The sequence below is a fragment of the Chelonus insularis genome, unplaced genomic scaffold (genome assembly GCF_013357705.1).
Source record: "Chelonus insularis isolate UGA/USDA-ARS -01 unplaced genomic scaffold, ASM1335770v1 contig_135_pilon, whole genome shotgun sequence".
In the NCBI taxonomy this organism is placed as follows: domain Eukaryota; kingdom Metazoa; phylum Arthropoda; class Insecta; order Hymenoptera; family Braconidae; genus Chelonus; species Chelonus insularis.
This window is the reverse complement of record NW_023276376.1, coordinates 819,894-840,760: the sequence shown is the minus strand read 5'-3', so window position 1 is coordinate 840,760 and position 20,867 is coordinate 819,894. Positions and strand designations below refer to the sequence as shown.

The 20,867-nt window shown below is 33.7% G+C and overlaps 1 protein-coding gene across 2 annotated transcripts; it reads right to left on the bottom strand.

Moving 5' to 3' along the window:
* Positions 1-352: 352 nt before the first annotated feature.
* LOC118074396 (protein lozenge-like) lies at positions 353-20,342 on the bottom strand. Of its 2 annotated transcripts, XM_035095574.1 has the most exons (7): positions 19,818-20,342; positions 19,455-19,685; positions 14,613-14,726; positions 12,268-12,543; positions 1,355-1,525; positions 738-975; positions 481-649 (listed from the first exon to the last, which is right to left on the bottom strand). In XM_035095574.1, exons 1-7 carry the CDS (start codon positions 20,107-20,109, stop codon positions 622-624), a joined length of 1,350 nt encoding a protein of 449 aa, XP_034951465.1. In that variant the 5' UTR covers positions 20,110-20,342; the 3' UTR covers positions 481-621. The 2 variants fall into 2 exon arrangements, with proteins under 2 accessions (XP_034951464.1, XP_034951465.1); XM_035095573.1 differs by having other exon boundaries at positions 353-975.
* Positions 20,343-20,867: the final 525 nt, after the last annotated feature.

Sequence of the window (20,867 nt, the reverse complement as noted above, 5' to 3'; positions counted from 1 at the left end):
GATGAGCTTAAATATTCTAGAAGGGAGAGTGAAAAAGAATGCGTTTTATTCGAAACATGAGGTACTGCTTCGTGTCTGCCAACCACGAGTTCAGTTTAGAGGGCAAGAGAGGAAGGGTTGATTGCTAATAAAGGAAGCTACCAAACGACCAGAACTACAGTTCACTATATAGAACTTTGCCTGCTTAAACCACAACTAACCATCGCTTCGACACACGCACCGAATCTTTAAATATTAAATGCTTCGTCCATAGATTTAGAGTTGATGGATCATAAAAGTCCCATTCACTTCACATTTATTCCTAAAAAAAATATTTATTATCAAAATATGACCAAGAAATGCTTGAAAAATATTAAATGATTATTTTTATTTTATTTATGGAAAATATCCTGCATATTTACATTAATAGATGGTAATTTCCTAACGGAAACCCTTTAAACACTTCACAAGTGTTCTAATATTTTATTTTAACATCACTATTTATCATTAATAAACACAATCACGTTTAATATGGCCGCCAAACATCATTCCTTTGTTCATTCTCCTCACCCATCACACCGATTTCCAGTCTGTTGCTGCTAATGGTCAGATTTCCACTTGCAATAGTTAGTTGGTCCTCACTTAAGTCCCCATGGAGATGCAAATGAATCTGATTTTGATTAACTGTGCTATAGAGTTGAGGATACAAAACCATGGGTGTTGGACTGATATAATTCTGACTTGGATTATTATAATACCCCTGATAGTTGGGATTGTAGTTGTGAGAAGGTACTGGTACAGGTGTACTTGGTCCTGAAGCCCAAGAACCGTAGTGGTAAACAGGACTATTCCCTCCTGGCGCACTTGCTGGAAAAATCTCGGAGTCTGTTGGTTTGGCAGGTACCAAGGGAAGATTCGATGATGTTGATGTATGTGAAGGATACATCGTAACACAGTTTGGCGTGTAAGCATCTTGAGGACTATCAGATGTCAGAACTAGAAATCCAACAATATTTTTTATTAATTTTATAATAAATAATTTATTTTGGATAAAATTATCTTGAAGATTAAAGTAAGGCAAAAATCTCAATTAATTTTAATTAAAATTAGAATTATTAATATTAAAAATAATTTTTTTTAATTGTGGATCTCATGCTCAGAAATAAATCTCAATGAAAAATTTTACTAGTTATTGATTTATTAAATAAAAATAAGCTTATTAAAATTTGTTATGATTATTTATTATTTATTAAAAGTTGATAATTGAAAAGCATCATGCATAACAATTCTGTCATTTAGGTCTTTTATATTATATTATTTCATAATCAAATTACTGAACTCTGTTTATTTTTATTTTATATTGCAATACAATTACCTGCTGGTAATGGAACAGGTTCCGTCGTTGGATGGTGAGATAACGATTCTCCAGGATAAGAAAAAGCTCCAGCAGGTAAAGGAGAATACGACCCACCATCACTTCCTGAAGGAGCAGGATACGACGGTGCTGTTGACGGGTAAGTCCATTCTGCAGTACTTACATTGTTATCTGAAACAATTAACATGTAAATTATGATTAAAATTTCATTTCTATTCACATCAAATAAAATGCTACTAAAAATATCCAAATAATGATTAATTCAATTCTGATGAATGTCTTGGAAGAAATTCGCACAATGACGCATGGCATTGGGTTTTTTTCGTATGTGATTGTATATTAATCAACGAGTGAGTAATAGTGAATTAATTGACAACATGAATCATCTCGTCTTTAACGACCAATTATATTCTCGACAGAACTATATTTCCTCATAATAAAATAAAAGTAAGTCAATCTCATCTTGATTACTACCTAAACGACTGAAAAAAAAATATAAAATAGTTTTCTCATGATTATAAATTTTTTTTATGAGAAAATGCCATTGCGAATTGTTTCCTCAAGAGATGTAGAATGAAAGAGTTAAAGACAAAGATTATTTTGATGAGAGAAAACAGTTGAATTGGTTGATTATGAAGTTGGATTTGTGTTGGAGGACTTGATTGCGAAACAGATTGTGACTTTATATGGAATCAACAACTAATCTTATGGAAAAAGCCTGGTCATTGGTAATTCCTAAGTCCCACTGTCACTTTCGTAGTGAGCCTCAAGGGCGTTGGCCACTATTGAGTTCCATGAATCTTCCTCTGAACCGTGGAGAAATGTAAGTATAATAATGATTAGTCGATTTTTGAGGTTAAATTTTATAGAACAAATCTTTTTATTTATAACTTAATAGTTCTATCAAATAATTATTTGATACCAAAAATAGAAAAACATTTCCTTTTGAGGTTAAGAATTTAATTAAGAATAAATCACGATAAATTTTACATCAGAAACATATAAAATAAAGTAGCAGTAAAATAAGTTGGTTTATGATTATTTGATGACTATTTTATCTGCTACTTAGTAAACATTTTTTAGGTGTTGGTTTAAAATTGAGCTGTTACAAGTTCGTTGAAAGGAAAAAGTGGAAAAAACATTTTGCATTATAAATTTTGTAAAAAATAATGAAAAAATGTCTTTTCGAGGATGAAGGACTTAATTAGAGGAGGATCGGAGGGGCAAGAAGGTCGAGGTCACCAGAGGACTCAAAGAACACCGCCTGCAGTTTGTAGGCAGGGTAGAAGATGATTACCAAAAGTGGACTCGCGTATTTGCCGCTATTACAAGCATAACAATCGCAAAACAAAGGGCCACGCCACTACAAGACGGTTGGACGAGCCATATGTTGGATAACAGACGTCTCTGTCGAATACCAGAGTCAGACAATAAGAAGAAGTCTATAGAGAAAAGAAAATAATACATTAAAATAAACAGAATGTACAGATGAGACAGTAGAAATTGAAAAGAAATTTCTAAAGGATTTTTTTGAAGAAAGTTTTACTGATACAGTCCGAACAAAAACTCTTAATTCACTAATATACTGACAGACTTTGAAGATCATCGAAAATTTTCTTTAATTATTTTTCAATTTAATGAGAAAAAGTGTTGATGTGATGTAGAATTGAGATTGAATATGGATTTCTTTTAGATTGGAACAAGTAAAAAACTGTAAAAGAGAAAAAAATTACTCTATTGATGAAGAAAACTAGTAAACCAATGAAGGACAAAATGATGACGGTCAATGGATGGTTCGTTAAGTAGATGGTCGAAAGGACTATGCGCCAAAACCGCCTGACTGTGGTTTCACACCCGCAGAGTGGTAGTAAACAGCCTCGGTCGGAGTTCCTTTGGTCAGGACTCGTGCGCGGTGCTCCTTCGGTCAGCAGATCAGTCCACAGAATTCAGTGTAGAGCAACTGATCCCCCAGTGGTTTGCAAACCAATCCCCAAAACATCTCCAAGACATACCTAATTCAATCTTTGCTTTCTTCAGTCACCTGTTAGTCACAATTATCTTCCATATTTCAACATATCTTCTAAATAGACCCCAATTAAATTTGCATAAGATACAGTATCTCCTAAAAATTTTCAGTAGCATTATTCTTTCTAGTCAATTCTTTATAAATAAACTTATTCATTTTTATTTTATTTTAGATGTTGATGATGAATATATTAATTTTTTAAAGGACAGTTCATCAAGTTGGAAAGGAACCTGAATCAATTCTTTTGTTGCTTCGTTGTCCTCAAGATCTTGTCGTTCCTGAGAAGAAACACTATCCCTGGAATACTTTATATAAGAAGAAATCGTTGATGGTAAGCGATACGTATATACAGCAAAGAGAGAAGTCGCGAGTTTCCTGAGCCGCGATCTCTCGTATGCGTAAGACTTCTCTCGTCGTCCCTTTTCTTGTCGTAAGCAAAATAAAAGTGCCAGAGCAACAATCTTATATGTATATACATAAGGGGTGTTAGTATAACCGTGTTCAATATATGTGCAACGACGCACTCGATACAACTATATGGATATCAAACAAGTATATCGATACGACGTAATATCGACTTACGTTACACGACCGAACGAGCATCTATCTCGGTGGGAACCGAAGCCCCACTTTACTTTACTTTTCGTATCTCAATTTCTTTTCATTTTATTTTGTTTTCTTTATATTTAGCTCGTCTTATTATTTACAACGCCAGTCGTTACAATATTGTAGCTTTTTTTACTATTTATCGGAGCAATTTATTTAATATAATTATGTTAGATTGTTGTTTTGATCAAGTATATCAATAAATCATCTTTTTTTCTTTTAGATCTTCAAGGCATGGCTTTTTATGGTGATAAATTTAAACGAAGAAATATCTTGATTAAACTAAAAATCAAAAATATTGATTAGATTCATTAGAACAAATAAAATCTATAAAAAAGGTAACTTAACTTATCAACCAATGATGCTTTGGAGATGACGAATCAATCACCAATGAATGAATAATTATGGATATATTCATGTTGTATCCAATTCCATGATATAATATAACTATCAAAGCTCTTGAAAAGCTGTTGAAAGGTAACAAAATGCTGATGTACAAAGAGTGACAAGTCACAATAATTGAAAAAGGATGTTGCTTGGAAGAAAAATAAGTTCCCATGCTAATTGTTTTTTTGAGTTTATTTAAAAGTTTATTCTCACGATCAATAAGAACTTTTTGGTTGATTCTGCATCCTGTTTCGTGTAGAAGTGATGAAAAATGTTCTTTCATCTTTGCGGATCAACTAAGAGAAGAGAATAAGGTGAAAAGAAGACCGGACACAGTCTTTTTTGGCTATTCAGAAACCCATTGGCTGCTCTTATGAAGATTATAAGAGGACGGAAATCTGTTTAGCGCACTCGAATGAGGTCTAACAATAGATTCGCACGCACGCATTGCCAATAATTGCAGATGATGTGTGTGGATATGACACAATAGATACTGAGATTTCGTTAAGCAAAGGAGACATGGGAAAGGATCGAAACAGAAGACAAAATTCATTTTCCCTTTTTTTCTCCTACTTCTTTCATCGTTCAACTGTTTTGGCTTCTTCGGCATCACTTGGAGTAATTTTCAGAGGGTGAATGAAGGTTCATGGGCATGAATGGGGCCAGTGGCGTGTCCGGAAACCAGGTCTTCTTTCTTATTCTCTTTTTTCTTGACCAAACGTAATTGCTGCTTACCACGAATATGACTTACGATCCTTCGACACCACTTGATCGATCCATTGATTCAATTTTTAAATGTGACGAAAGATTTCCGTTACTTTGTAACACAAACTTTTTATCATTTAATTAAATTTTCAATTTTACTTATTGTGAGTGTTTTTTCATTTTTCTTTTTATAATTCTACATAAAGAACAATTAGTACAAAAATTATCATTGATTTTCTCAATATTAATTAGATTCTAATAAATTTTTATCATGTTATACATTTAATTTATTCATATTTTTGTCATAAAATTTTTTAGGTTGATGGAGTAAACATTTTAAGAGTCTAGATGATGATGATGAAAAAAAGTGAAATCATCCAACAGAAAATTCTGTCGTCGTAATGCGGAACGTGAAAACAGAGAGGTGAGTACGTGCGTAGCTAGCATTTAAAAAAACATGGAATAAAAAAATGATATCGTAAAATTAAAATTGAAATAAAGTAATATAAAACAATGGAAAATAAGAATAATAACGGAAGTATGGAAAAGTTATTATTGCCACCCTGCCAGCCGTGACATAACGAAATAACTATTCAATTTTTTCTCCTTTTTCTCAACTTCTTTTCTCACTTACTTAATTAATCGACGATCAACAATTGACTAGACAAAATATCCAACCATCGGAACATCAATTGAAACTTTCATTTCTTGTAATACCACTGAAATAATAGATATTCACAAGTGGTCATTTTTTAGATAATTTTTTTTATGATTCTGCAGTAGAGAATAAATTATCTTGTCGATTATATTTAACTGCAAATGTCAATTTCCGCTAAAAGACCGGTCTCACATCTAAAAGACAGTCTCATGGCAGACGCTAATGAGAGGGCTGACCCTCCAGAAAGATCTCTAACCTTCTTTCTACTTCCTTTCTTTCTTCTCTTATACTATCCTTATAGTAAATCGTCTCCTTGGAAATGCTACAAACTCTATCGTCAATCGTCACACCGTATTATCAAAAATCATTGTTTCCGGCAACCAAAACTTCTCAGAAAAATTTTTAAACGCTTGTTTTCTCCTTTTCCTTTTGTAAAAGAACTGTAAAAACATCTTCTTAGAATCAATTTTAGTTCTAATCCTTTTTATCAAACATTCACGAAATTATTTTGTTAAATACAATTAATTTTGATATTAAATAAATGAAAGGACAATTTTATAATTTTTTCCCAAATAATTTAAAAAAACCTTTAATAAAACATTAATTGATTATTTGGGCAATGGTATAATTTAGAAAACACAAAATTGATAACCCGATTGAAGATTTGACCTTCTCAGGTGCGTATAGTGGGCGGCTTAAGTGAATCCAGTCGAAATCGACTTGTTGGACAAGCAGTAGAAGATCGAAATGATGAAGAAGATGATGAACAAGAAGACAGAGAAGAAAAGAAGTTGAAGTAGGAGGTGGCAAGATGAAAGACTGAATCTGTGAGCTCTCGAGCGTGGATCACGTAACTGCTCCAACCCTTTTAGTCTTTTTCTTCATCTTCATCTCACCTCTTTCTCTCCCTCTTCATGGCCTTCCTACTCTGGGCATCGCTTCCCGTTCATCTTTTACCGATCATCATCGTACCTGACTTTCACGTCGACACGGCCGATCCAATGTACCTGCAGTTATGAGTACAGGAATTTCGTGTACGAATAAAAGCAAAACAATATCAAAGGAGGAAGAGAATATTAAAGTTAACGCAAGATAGAGGTTACTGCTTACTACAAACTCTTTCAGGGTCTAATTCACTTGGCCCCAGACTCAACTTCCGTCGTTTCCGCACAAAGAGGTTCTTCTTTTTCATCTTTTTTATAAGACAAAATTCGGAATAAATAATTGCCCTCATCTGGGAATGTAGAATGATTTTTATAAAAGGATACTCCTAAGTATTGATGAAAAAGATCCTTTGAAGAATTGAGTTTATTGACTGAATGAATTTATGACAATTTTATTTTAATTCAAGTCATGATCCAGCAGAAGGTCGTCAGTGAACGATTTCAAGAATTTCCGGTGATTCTTGCAGTCCTGGACAGGTTTAATACTTCAAGGAATTCCAAACATTTGCTTAAATCATCTGAAATGTCATCGAATATTTTATTTTAATTCTCAATTTGTTATTTTTTTTTGTCATTTTCCAGGTTTATTCGAGATCATTATCAGCCAGTTAGATCTGATGATTCACCAAGTCACGATTCCAACGGAACTTGAGACGTTTTTCCATCATCACGCCTTCATGGATGCCTTCTATTTACCGTTTAGGAATGTCAGTAGACGTAAGAATGTCATTTGCGACCTTGACGAGTCATCGAAAAAATTCAAAAAATTATGAAAACATTAGGGACATGAATTTAATGATTTATCGCTATGAAATTGAATTAAAATTCAATTGAAAAAATTTTCACAGGTAACAGAAGCATGAATGAATGACGAAACTAGACGCTCTGAAGAAATACACTTGGAGCGATAAAAACAGCGGAAAAATGATGGACGTTCTTGACCAATGATCTGGAACCTGATGAAGCCGTGGGAATAGATTCGAGACATTCAATCGACAAAATTGATCTTTTATCATTTGTATAAAAAATGTGAGTATCAAAAATAAAAATATTCATAACACAAGAAACTATTGCCCCATTAAATTAAAGGCTCTACACTTCAAACGATTTCTCTTGTTTTAATCTTGCCATATCATCAATAATATTCTACACATTATTCATTTTGATACTCTATAAAAATATTTATGTACAATGGAGTGATTTTTTAAATCATCAATATTGAGAAAATGTGATAAAGTTCTTCAATATCAAGTAGTGGCGTACATATTGATGCTTTTACCCCTAAGAATGTATTTTTGATCTTAAATATTATGAAAAAAGTCTATTAATTTTCGACGAGTGGAACAATCTATCTAAGGCGCCAGTGGAGACGGAAGTCATCGAACTTATCAAGAACCTGTCGGAGACAAATCAGAGATTTGACGCCTGACTTCCTGGCTCTGAACTGTACTAGCTGAGTTATAAATTGCTTATTTTTGGTAGATTCATTCAAATGTAATTATTTTTTAAAAATCGTTTAAAATAGATGACTAACAATTCTCTATATTTATCGCGGTTTAACTAAGCATAGCCACAATATTTCCTTAAGTACCTCATGTTGGATGTATCAGGATGGAAACCGGACGAGATTGAGATAATGATTGATAAAAGTTGACGTCCAAGGATAATTTCTTGGAATTTCATACAATTTATGGTTTAACAAAATTTTTACTCATTACACAACTTAGAAGTTTAGTTTCTGATATTGAGTAAGGGCTGCTTTCTTAAAGGGTGCTCGCACCCAGCAATTAGGAAAGTGTCATGTGCACTCCTATCAAGATAGACCCCTACTCCAACCCTCATGTTAACACTTGAGATTTTAAATTTTGTCAAAATTTATCTTTAGTCTTGTAAACATTAATTAATACTTTATTCGATCACTAAAAATGGTTAGTCTTTTCAAGACCTTTGTAGTAAGCTAAACTTAATTAATTGAAAATAAATTAGTTTGCAAGATTATTGAAGAATTATGAGATGAATTAAGATAAATATTAATATAATTATTTCTGAGCATAGATTGAAATTTTCTGCGTAAGGAAAGGATCTTGATAGAGTAACTTATGATGAAACAGTTTAAAAATTTATTTTATTCAACAAGCAATGACAGAATGCTATTTTGCGAGTTAAGTGAAAAATTTGCCAGGTCTTTTCCATCTTCTCAAGTTATGGAGTCATCCACGAGCCAGTTTACCGCAGGGTTGCGCCATACTACGCATTGTGAGTCTCTTAGAGGACTATGCGAGACAATTTGGTCGCTGGTAAAAATGTCAAAGTGCTCGAGCCGGTAGAAATAAAATAAGAGACAAGGAAAACGAGTCATAAGTCATCATAAAATGACTTATAGAGAAGAGAGAGAAAGATAAGTATAAAGTAAAGAAGCAACAAATTCAAGAAGACGAGAAAGATTCAAGAAATTTTCAACCTCATAGCTAACAGAATACGTGGGAAACGTAGCTAAGGGTCTTGGTAAATAGGTAAATACCCAGGATATGTCCATTTGTTGTTACGTCTCGTGTTTTCTTTCATCCAGGTTGTGTTGGTAGAATACAACTACTTCCACCCGCAACCACTACCGTTTGAGCTTCCAGTGCATCTGTGGATTATCCAACATGCCTTTTCTGCTCGATTACTTGATCGTTTAAAGCTAAAAACAACCCGATGAGTTCAAGTATGAGCACTTAAATATAACAGAAACTCGAATTCATTTTTTCCTTATTCCACACAAAGTTTTGCAGTGAAAAATTATTTTGATTGTTGACACATAAGATTAAAAACAAAAATGATTTTTTTTATTATTAAAAAGACATGAAGTCTTTTTTCGAGGATGATTTTTTAGAATGTAAGTAAAGTTTTAATAATTGAAATAAATTCTAAATTTAAAAATAGAATTTAATTTTTAAAAAATACTCACTCAATTTATAAAAATTGAATAAATTTTAACATTTGAAAATAAATTCTTTTGAAGATTTTAAACTAATATTTGAAAATGTTCTTATGAGCTTGGTATTATCTGAAAGGATTATTTAAAAAGAGAAGTCAAGTTGAAAATAATTTTTTTGAAATGAAAGGATTATATGCTATGGATAAAAATTTTCTCAGAGGGAAGTGTTAAAAAATAGTATAATATTGTATGATTAGTTTAAAAAAATTCAAGCTTCGAGAGGTATAAAGTTGAATTAAAGAAACAAAAAGTGGGGAGAAGACGTAGATCCAAAAGTAGACAGAAGGAGTTAGCAGCGAATGTACAATCAGTGTGATTGTTTGACACCCCATAATCAGAGTCCTTACCCCTTCCAATGATAATTCGCTCCCACTATTCTCTTCACCTCATTTTCTCTTTCTTTCTATCTTTCTTCTGTAGCTATAGTTGTTGGTTAATCCTATGCTTATTCATCTCTTTGTCTCGACTCGTTTTCTTTGGGGGCCCCCGCGAGAGAACCCTGGGTCTCATTACCCCGATCACGACTCAAGATGAGCCTCTCGGGAGAAAACGAGAAACGGACACGGTTATATTATAAGAGACAGAGTCGCGCAAGGATCTTTCTTTTTTTTTTATTAATTTGATGTGATGCTTACTTTTCATGGCTTTCAACCTTTCTTTATTCAGTCGTCTTCATATAGACGGTTTTTTATTTTTAAAATGAAAATTTGATATAAAAAAAATTATTATTATTCTAGACTTTAAAGTTGAATAGTTATGATATTCAATTAATAAATGCAAATGAAAGGAAAGTGTAGGTAATAATATTTGTAATAAAAAAAAAATAATGACTAGATGGAAATGTATATATCTGAACAATAAAATGAAGAAAAAAAAGTCTGATGGCCTGGCAGAAGAAATCGGTTCAGCAAAAACAAGCGGATTGAAGAACGGTTGGATCGAGAAACGATCGATCGATCCCTGGTATTACGCAGACGTGCACGTGAAATATACGTGATATAACTGCAACAGCTTATGATCTCTCGCACCGAATTGGTGGCGAATTGAACAAGAAAATTGCTGATCATTTTGATATTTTGGATCATCAGTGTTTGGATTATTTTTGAGTACCAATTTCAAATCAGCACTTTCGTGGTGTTCGAAAAACATTTGGGAATGAAATTCAAGGAAATCGTTATATGCATCAAATATCAGTTATTTAAAGAGATAAATAACAAAAAATAAATCGATTAAATATTTTCATCCTTTTTTATTGTTTTAAGACAATTAATATTCTTTTTTAAAAAAATGATGACAGTTGTTTTCTCTTAAAACAAAACATTAAGTAGTAAATTTAAAAGCTAATTAAAAAAAATTACTTGTGTCCATGTTGATAAGTGAGCAATTGTTCAATCGTTTTTCTTGATAGTTATTGAAAGAAAATAACAGTTATTGTTTTTTGTAAAAAATTGTAAAGACAGAAAAAGTGAAAGAATTGATGAAGACAGTCAATGACCACTTGAGTAAACCAAACTAGTCAAAGTAACAATTTTTACTTAATTTTTTTCTTCACCACAGCAAAGAAAAAATGACGGCAACGCCTATAGGGTAAACGAGGTAATTACATCAGCGGCCAAAAGTAGCGCGGGGGAGGCCGGAAGCCCACCTGAAAGTGGTGCTACGGTGCATTGGAGGATACCAAGTATCCAAGAGCGACTTGGAGAAGCTGGAACCAGGCAAGAGGGTACAAAACCGCAGCACAGCTTCAAAGAGATCTTGCTCAGTATCGACGCATGGTCGTCTACTTAACTTTGATCAGGTCTTGACCACTGATGCGGGACTCTGCAGGTTCTTTTGCCTCAGGAGTGAAGAAAAAAAATCTCCAAGTCATTCTATCCTTTCTTGCAGTCGAACCTGGTCTCTGATCCTCATCATCACAATGAAGAAGAGACAAATGTCTGACCTAATTATTTACTTGGAGAAAAAGTGAGAGGTGATGCAAGGCATGATGGAAGATGGCCTCGGTTCAATAAAATGCCAACAGTGCCGCTGAATGCACTGCCAGCAGCTGATGCTGATGTTTTATGTATCTTCAGCAGCACAAGAAGAGGAGGGAGATGGAACGGCAGGTTGAATGTCGTTATTACGCTGAATTAGAGGGTGCAGAGCCGGAACGAGGTATGAAACTATTACCTCGCGAAACGTCCGACGTCTCCACCTCCTCTTCTCTCTCGCTTGATCTTCCTAACCCTTTCTATTGCGCACCCTTTCAATGGAGGGTCAAGAGTGAAAATGGATATATGAGCATTTTTTACGTTGTATTTTATTTAACTTAAGCTTAAGAATTCTCCTTCCTGTCTCTATCATTTCGCAACTTACTCATATATTACCTTTCCTTGTTATTTATACATTCAAAACCCGATGAAAGGTAAGCTGGTTGGTAAAATTTTAATTCAAGTTTTCTTTATATTAAATAAACTTCTTTTATAAATTTAATACTATTATCAAGCTGGTTTTTCAAGTAAACTTGGCAAGAATCAACACAAAAAATACATCATATTCTAATAATTAGTTTTGAATGAGAAATGTATTTATTTAAAATAAAATATAACTCAATAGACTTCTTACCATTATGAGGACTATGTTTGTAACAGGCTTGATGACTTGACCCACTAGTTGTTCCAAGATGTGATGAGTTAGGTGAAGCATTTGAATGAGTATTATTCGTATTTCCACAATTGTTGTTGGTGTTATTGCCATTGTTCTGATTGTGTAAATGACTTTGATGATGATGATGTTTATTTCTTCTCTCTAGTTCCCTCAAGTGAGACGTAAATGATGTTGGAGCATCAAGAAAAGGTCTTTGGCCAAGACCAAGAGCACGAAACTGTTGATGTTGTTGTCCTAAAAAATTAGAGAAATTAATGAAAATATAATTATTATTTAATACACCGTTTTAAATAATAAAATTGTCAGCATCAGACTACTAGACAGCTATTCTTAATTCAGAGTGACGAAGACAAAAAAGACAAATTATATGTTTGATGATGATTGATCAATAGTGATTGATGAGAAATTAATAGCATAAGCAATTATAGCTTGACAGCAGAGTGGGATAATGAAGAATCTTGACCACTGTGTGTATGGAGTGGGTTCAATAGCATTCCTCAGATTCCGTAACTAATCTATTAGAATTTCCTTAAATATAGACAAACCCTAGAGCTGATTGAGCTTATCAGAATATTGCTATTATCAGCGAATATAATATTGGAGAACCAACAAATAAATATGAATAGAATAAATAATTATTGTCAGGTAAGTAGGCCAGATTTACGTAGTAATAATGAGTCTCGAGTAATACATAAAAGTTGTAAGTGTGAGTTGGTTTATCTAATCAAAGTATGGCGGCTGTCGAGGACGGAAATAGCATGGCTTTCCTCTCTATTTCTTTCCCTCCTCTAGGAATAAGATTCATGATCATAAAAAATCAAACTATCAATTTTTTGCCATTGTTTTAACTCTGCTAGTTCTAATTGCAATAGTAAATAGGAATGATAAATTTAAATGATTAAATAACATAGCATGAAATTCAAATTCTCATTAAAAAGTAAAAAAATATTTTTAAAAAAAAGGTAATGATCTGCAGATAATATTAATAAGTTCACCATTGGAGTAAATTTCATGAAATAACCATCTTTTCACGACCAAACAATCATAATTTAGTAAATTAATTCTTATAGCTTTCAAATAAGGACCTGTCTGTGAAAATTAGACTGAAAAAAGGATTCTCTGAGAAGATCTACATGTCTCTTCGATACTTGCTGTCATGTTAGACACGAACTGTAACATATTGCATACATGAGACAGACTTGGCGTGCGCTTCTCACACGCGTGTCGTTTTACTCCTCACGGAATTGTGAAAAGGACAATGTGAGTATTTGGGGGAACTGGTTGGTTCTATTTCTCTTTCTCTCTCGTGAACCTGGACAACAACCGCTGCCTCATTGTCTCCTAACAATGCGACGCAAGTCCGCAACACACCTGCCACCTCTCATTACATTTATATAATTGTGACTTTGTTGAGCTTTTTGTTAGTATTCAATATCAATTTTATTAATCATAGCTGACCGTTAGAACTGTACAAAAAATTTTTGTGTAGATACCACAATAATCAGTGATTCTAACAGAAAAATGATACAGCTATGAAAAAAATTGATATTTATGACAGAGAAGTGAATTTTAAGTGAAATTATATTTAACTAATGCATCATACTTTAATTATGATTTGATATGACAAAAATAATCCAGATAGTTACTTAACAATGGGTTAAATGATAAATAAAATTTTATTTTTCGAGTTTGATGAATTAAATATCATTTTTGAAATTGAAAAGGTTTCAAAAATGATATAAAAATTAAGAAGAAGGACATTTTGGCTGTGAACATGATTTTGGAATTGATGAGTGAGGAAATGAGATTGAAAGCAGCTAGAAATTGGTGTGGACCACGATTTCATGGATACAAAAGGCCTTGTACATTGAAATAGCGCAAATGGTCCTGGCAAAGTCCCCGCGGATGCCTCATATATGCATGGACACTAATTTTCGCGTTGCATAAAGGCGAACTGAGGTGGGAGGCATAGTACACACGTAAAACATGACCTAAACGAAACACGCACACGTGCCTCACGTTGACCAGTGCATCATCGTGCACCATCTGCTCGGTAATGACTTGCTATTACCGCACTGTGACTTTGCCTAAATTATCAGCATTTCGACACTTTTGGGACTCGCGATTTTTTAAATTTATTCTCGTAAACACTTATTATATTATCAACATATTTTCCTACAATTAAGAGTTCATTTGTCAACAAAGCAATAATTTTTTAATTAATTAAACAGAAAAATGAAAACCTCAAGGAAATCTAAATTAAATGTCTAATTGAATTAATGATGAAATGAAAGGAATCTTACTTGTTTTTGATCTAGGTTCTCTCGGACCATCAACAGTGACTTTGATAGCTCTTGTGTATGTAGCTACTTGTGGTGGTGTTGTAGAGACAGTGATGGTGATACTAAAACTTTTACCTGTAACAAGAATAATAAAATTGATTAAAATGAAGAATAATGTATATATAAACAAGAAAAGTGTATGATTTCTACTAGAGAATAGTCTAGAAGACATGAGACATTTAAGAATTCGTTTAACAGCTCAAGATGGACAATAAAAAAAAGTCGTTGTCTGGAAAACAATTCAGGTGTCGCCAGAGCCTTTTCTCTCTTGTTGGCTCACCGCAAGAAAAGGTAATTGCCTGAGCTTAATGGCTCATCAATCATGAAGAGGTTTTTGCTATAAAAATTCATTTGGTTCCAGGTCATGTGAGTTCAAAGGATATCATTTGATTATTTCAATCATTTAAAAGTTAAGTATATTTCCCAATCACAGTCAATTATTTTCTCTTCATCTTTTTAAGAATTTTTACATTATTTATAATTAGATGTAATTTATGAAAGTATCAAGTGTTTTTATGGTAAAAAGACTTTAAAGTTTTTTCCTTGTTTTCACTGGTAGAAAAAAGAATTTTTTCACACCAATGGTTTGTTGAAGAAGTGATTTGTGTGAATTAGTAACACATACTTTAATTGATTTGTTGATTGTGGATGAAAAAAATAATTCTCACTGAGGATGATGGTAAAGTACTAGGGTACATATATCATCAGAAAAGGTCTAGAGGTTGAAGGTCTAGAATATTAATTCTCTCTCTATAAATGTCCGTCGGAGAGATTGACTACAAGCTCTTAAAGAGCGCCCGTCGCTTGCTAATATGCATTTGGTAATTCGCCGCTCCCAGTGTCTTCTTCTCTCTCTTTTTTATTCTCATAATACCTTTCTAACACGTCAGAGTCTCATTCTGCTTCTTTGTAAACTTTTATTAGTCTTAAAAGGGCCCTAAAAATACTCGGAATAACTCAAAGAATGGATTGTGAATGTTTTATTAAGCTATTTAAATTATTTTTAAGAATCATTTCACCCAAATAATGTGTAAATATTTTTAGAAAACAAATTAATAATGGATAAATTTAAGAGAAACAGAATATCATTTTGAACACATTGATTTGTTTTTCAAATCTGGCATAAACGTCAACAATTTATAATTGTCTCCCTTAAACTGGCTAGCAAACCTACCCTGCTGTGTCTGTCAACATGATAACGGGCATCAAACACCCTCCCCCTATTGCACCCCCCTAGAGAACTGCAACTGACTGCATTGAGGTATGCGATTTTATTTATACCTGATTTCAAATCTCCCATAAATACTCCAATTAATCATGAAAAAGCAAAACATTTTTCTATCTTTGACATCTTGGAAATTTTATCTCTAACAAATTTATGCATTTTCAACCAAAAATTTCAAATTTCATTATGTATTCAATTTATGAATGTAATTTTAATCCATAAAGCATTCATTTTATTTAACATTGTTTTTAAATAAGTCTTCAATACTGACTATTTTAATTATTATTACATTTTAATAAAAATTTTATCATGTCTTTTTTCATGCTACATATTAGATTAGTCTTACATAAGAAATAGGGAAATTCATTGGACAATGTGCTTCTATATAATTCTTGTTCTATTTTATATTAACATATTAAATATTGAACTAATTATTAGGTTTGTGACAGATTGTTATATTTTGTTAATATAAAACCATCTAATAAAATATTGTAAATAGTAGAAAAAAAACTAGTTTTACAATCATCTGAACTCAATGAAAATGATTGATAGGTCAAAAATGAAATTTTTTGAAACTTATATAAAAGCTGGTAAAAAATAAAAGAATGTAAAAAAATGTAAAAAAAGAATGATGATGGAGGACATTGGAGATAGATCAGCTCGAACTAGAGAGCTAGTTGGGGTCCATCACATTTGGGGCTAATAATGCTTGAGCGTCCGGCTCCCCGTGCCTGGGACCTGCGGTTAATACTCGATGATGGGAACGGTCATCTGCAGAGACAGGGAACCAACCCAGGCTCGTGCACACTCTCCAACTGATGCAGGTATGGGCCGCGCCGACGGTAGCAACGACAAAACCGGGCCACGCGTATGTGCCACCTATATAACATTTGCCACTACCATTGTCTCTGTTTGAGTGTCATTGGATTGCCTGATGTTGTGTAGTGTCCATACATAGACTGTATGGAGGAATTGTTGATGATGTAGACGTCAAGAGATGGGGCATAGCGTCAGATCCCTACACCAAAACGCCACTGTGCTCTCTCCGGAACTAGCGTCAACGTTCTCTCTCTCATCTACCCCTTGCATCTCGAAATTCCCGACTATCCAAAACCACTCGAAACCATTCGCTAATACTCGTGGAAGGGGTGCAAGAGCTGAAGAGGGTGACAGGGTGGTTTTAGGGGAGTGAAACCTATGCCACTTGCCAGCCAGGATGTCTCTGCAATTGTCAAATAATTACTAACGCAGGTCATTTCCAGATTGTTCAGATATTGCTATCTTGATCGTTTATTAGTCATTATGTATGTGGAAGTTGGCTAATCAATCTATATTAATAATGAAAACATTTATTTTATCAATCCCTTGCCAGTTTATATTCTCATATCGTCCAGGTTGAGTCAAGATTATCTGGACTATTATCAATTCTAATTTCCATGGTATTTATCAATTAATTAATTGATTATAATGAAGAATTGAATTTTAGCAATATTTAATAATATTTTAAAATAGACTTGTTTACACAATAAGGTGAGTATTTTTTTGTTAATAATATTTTGTAAAAAAAATGATGAATAATTTATATAATTCAGTTTGATTCTACAATACCTAACTGATACACTAAAAATAGAAAAAGTAAAACAAATCGTCTATTAATGCAAGAGCACGATTCACCTTTTGCTTTGATGGACTACCGGTTTTGTATTTTATCTACTCACACATCCGTCTCATATACATTGATGAAATATGTTTTGTGTATGTTTGTGGATTGTTCCGGATGATGCAGGACCAATCAAATTAATAAACTGTCGAAACAGACACCGCGACTGGTAACACGGAGGGATAGAGGCAGAAATATAGCAAACTAGTGGTCGTATTACGTCGTTTTCCCTCTGGCAATTCATCCAATTGTCAAATTGAAGATTACAGATTGAGAAAAAAATATTATATCAACTGATTATTTAAAAAAAAAACAATCATTATATTGATATTCTTTTTGATGGTTTAAACGATTAATTGTTTCTGTAATTGTATCAAATGATTTCAATGCATTAAGTTAAATATTTGACTAAAGTTATTAATTTTATATTGAATGGAGAATAAAATCAATCGATTCGAATTCATGACATTTCGAGAGCAATATTCCAAGCAAAATGATGCCACCTGAAAAATAGATGATACTACGAGAGCAAATCTAGCTCGTTTTCGACGCACAACTGATTCATAACGCATCGTTTCGGTTGTAGGGCCAACATTCTCACTGTCTCTCATCCTTTTATTTGTTATATATCTCTCTCCGTGTTTGTCTACTATATCTAGCAGAATTGCAATAGTTGACTACTGATGAATAACTCCCCCTTCAATTGCGTATCTATCACCCGGGCTTCACTCTAGGGACTTTTGATGACAACTAATTCTATTCCAATCATTTGAAGAATTTTTTTTTATTTTTTCTTCTATCAAGGCTACTTGATAACATTCATTCTTTAGACGTCTAGGAAATTTTAATTAAATTCAAAATAACATTTAATTTAATATTTTAGCACATTATCATGATCAGAAAGGTGTTTGAGTTAATTTGTTGAAATATTTTCTGCTTTCAATAAAAGTGGTTATTTCAGTGATGCAAATGATTGGAAAAGATGTTGATGGTTTTGTTGACTAACCATGATCATGATCCAACAGACCATTGGACAGAATGAAATGTTTAGAATGACGTAGGTAGCATCATGATTTTGAGAGACTACTGGTCTCTCCGGGGTTGGTCACGATGATTTCTGATTAACGGCCAGTTGTTTCGCGTGCTTGTCCGGGGGTTCGCGGCGGACGTCGAGTAATGACTCTGGGGGCGACGGGAACGGGAACAGTTCGCGGATGCGGCCACGAAACAAAGATAGAGACTATAACTATCACATCAGGGGATGAGATACATGAGGGTGGGTTGCAGAGCAAAAAGAGAGAGAGATGAGTTTGCTAGAGAGACCATTCGATGATGATGATGATGATGATGATGATGGTGATTACAATAACCGTGATTTCAAGAGGGTTGAGGGTGGCTTTTCGCTCGCACGTTGCTGCTAATCCCAGTGCCAGAACCAGATGTTCTATTATTCCGGAATATTCATATCACCACGGAGATTGGTTTACTTCAAATTGTCATGAACAATCATTTTTATTTTTATGTTATTTTTTTCAAGTGGTTGAATGATCATATATAAATACTTGCAACAATTTCAAAAAATTTTAATTACTTTTATCGATGAATATTAATTGAATTTTTCAACTTCTCTTTTAATATATCTACTGGTTTTGATAATTAATTTCACAATTTTCCAGTTGATTAAATAAATAAAAAAATTACTTCTTTATTAGGAAATTGAGTGATTTACAAGGTTAAATTATCCAATCTCATTTTAAAAATTTTCTAGCTATTTATTTGAAATTTTATTTCAATACTTAGGCTGATCATTAGATGATTCACAGTTGTTATAAGGAATGGTCTTTTTTATGATGATTTTGTTGAGTAGACTTGGCTACTGTAGACTGACGGTAATAATGGACGTCTTGCCATCACTTACCTCTTCCACTTCGACCAACGAATCGTAGATCATTGAACTTTGCTACTTGATTCTTCATCAAAGCAGTCGAATTTCTGAGCTCAGCGCAACAATTCTCGTCATTTCCTGCTCGAACTGTAACGAGAGTTCCATCACCAATGTCTCCTAGAGCTACAACTTTAAATGCAACCGGTAGAGTTTTATTCGATCTCCAATGTGTTGGTAGCTGACTACAAAGAAAGTAGGGCGAACCTGAAAGCATTTATCCGTATCATCGTCAACTTTCATTCATTAAATCATGATGTTTTATAATCAATAAATGAAATCAATTTGATTTACACAACATTTATGATTTTATGAACGATTTAAAAGCTCCAAATTTACCAGTTCGAACTAATTCTTCAGGATGTACAGCTTGTGCTTGACCAACGAGTTTCTCAGTCCACCAGAGCTCGCCGACGGCGGCACCCTCGCTCATTTCACCTCCGCTCGCTCCAGAAGTTGGACCGGCGCCTCCAATAGAGGCACCCCTGGCCCCGTCGTTATCTTCACCAGGGTATCTTGCGTCAACGTTTCTAAGAGGGATCAGGGAGGAGCCTACGAGTCCGGCACCTTCGTGGGAACCGACGGAATCGTAATTCTCCCCACAACCAACCGAGTCCACTGGTAGATGCATCCCATAGGCAAATAGTCGTCCGAACGAGTCTTTATTTGAACACACGATTCCGCCACGTGCTTCTGTATTTCTTTTTCAATTTTTCCCTCACCCACTTCTCATATGCACTCGCGGTATGTCAATATACCGACTGAGTTAATTTAAAACACCCTTCTCTTAATAAAGCTCATCATTATTCTAATAAATATTTATTAATTATTTAAATTAATTTTAAAATGGATAAATCCGTTAAATATATCTTTTTTATCACAACACTAATTATATTAAAAATTATCTTCCGTTTTAAACACTCGAGTTATAAAATAAAATTATAAAAAAAATGTTTAAACACTTGTCAGGTCATTTTTAAATTCACTTTGTGCTTTTCACGTTGATAAATAATAAATAATTTAAAAAAGTTTGTAAATTTTATAATAATTTATAAATTAACAATAATTTATTTAATATTAGGTCGAAGATATAGTTAGAAATCCGATGTAAACAGTCGCACACAATCACAAATTGACACACTAATACGTAAGCTGTGAATGACAATAGAGAGAAAGTGAGTTGTCGTCAGTCGCGTTCAACGGCGTGCGACGTAATGCCGTAGCATTTGGCAGGGAAGGCCGCGTGTTCCGCGAGATCGGGACAGCCCAAAGCCCCGCAGTTCCTCTCTAGTCCTCATACATCCCCCACTGCCTCCGTACGAAAGCATACCTCTCCCCACTGCAACTCTAGGGAGCTCTCATGAGAGTGCTTCTGCCACCACCAACGCG

What these genes read in the sequence shown, in the direction of transcription:
- LOC118074396 (XM_035095573.1), bottom strand. Translation starts at nt 20,109, where the DNA reads ATGCATCTACCAGTGGACTCGGTTGGTTGTGGGGAGAATTACGATTCC. An exon ending in TGAAGAATTAGTTCGAACTG is followed by an intron (nt 19,686 to 19,817) that starts GTAAATTTGGAG and finishes AAATGCTTTCAG; the next exon opens with GTTCGCCCTACTTTCTTTGT. An exon ending in CAAACATAGTCCTCATAATG is followed by an intron (nt 1,526 to 12,267) that starts GTAAGAAGTCTA and finishes TAATTGTTTCAG; the next exon opens with ATAACAATGTAAGTACTGCA.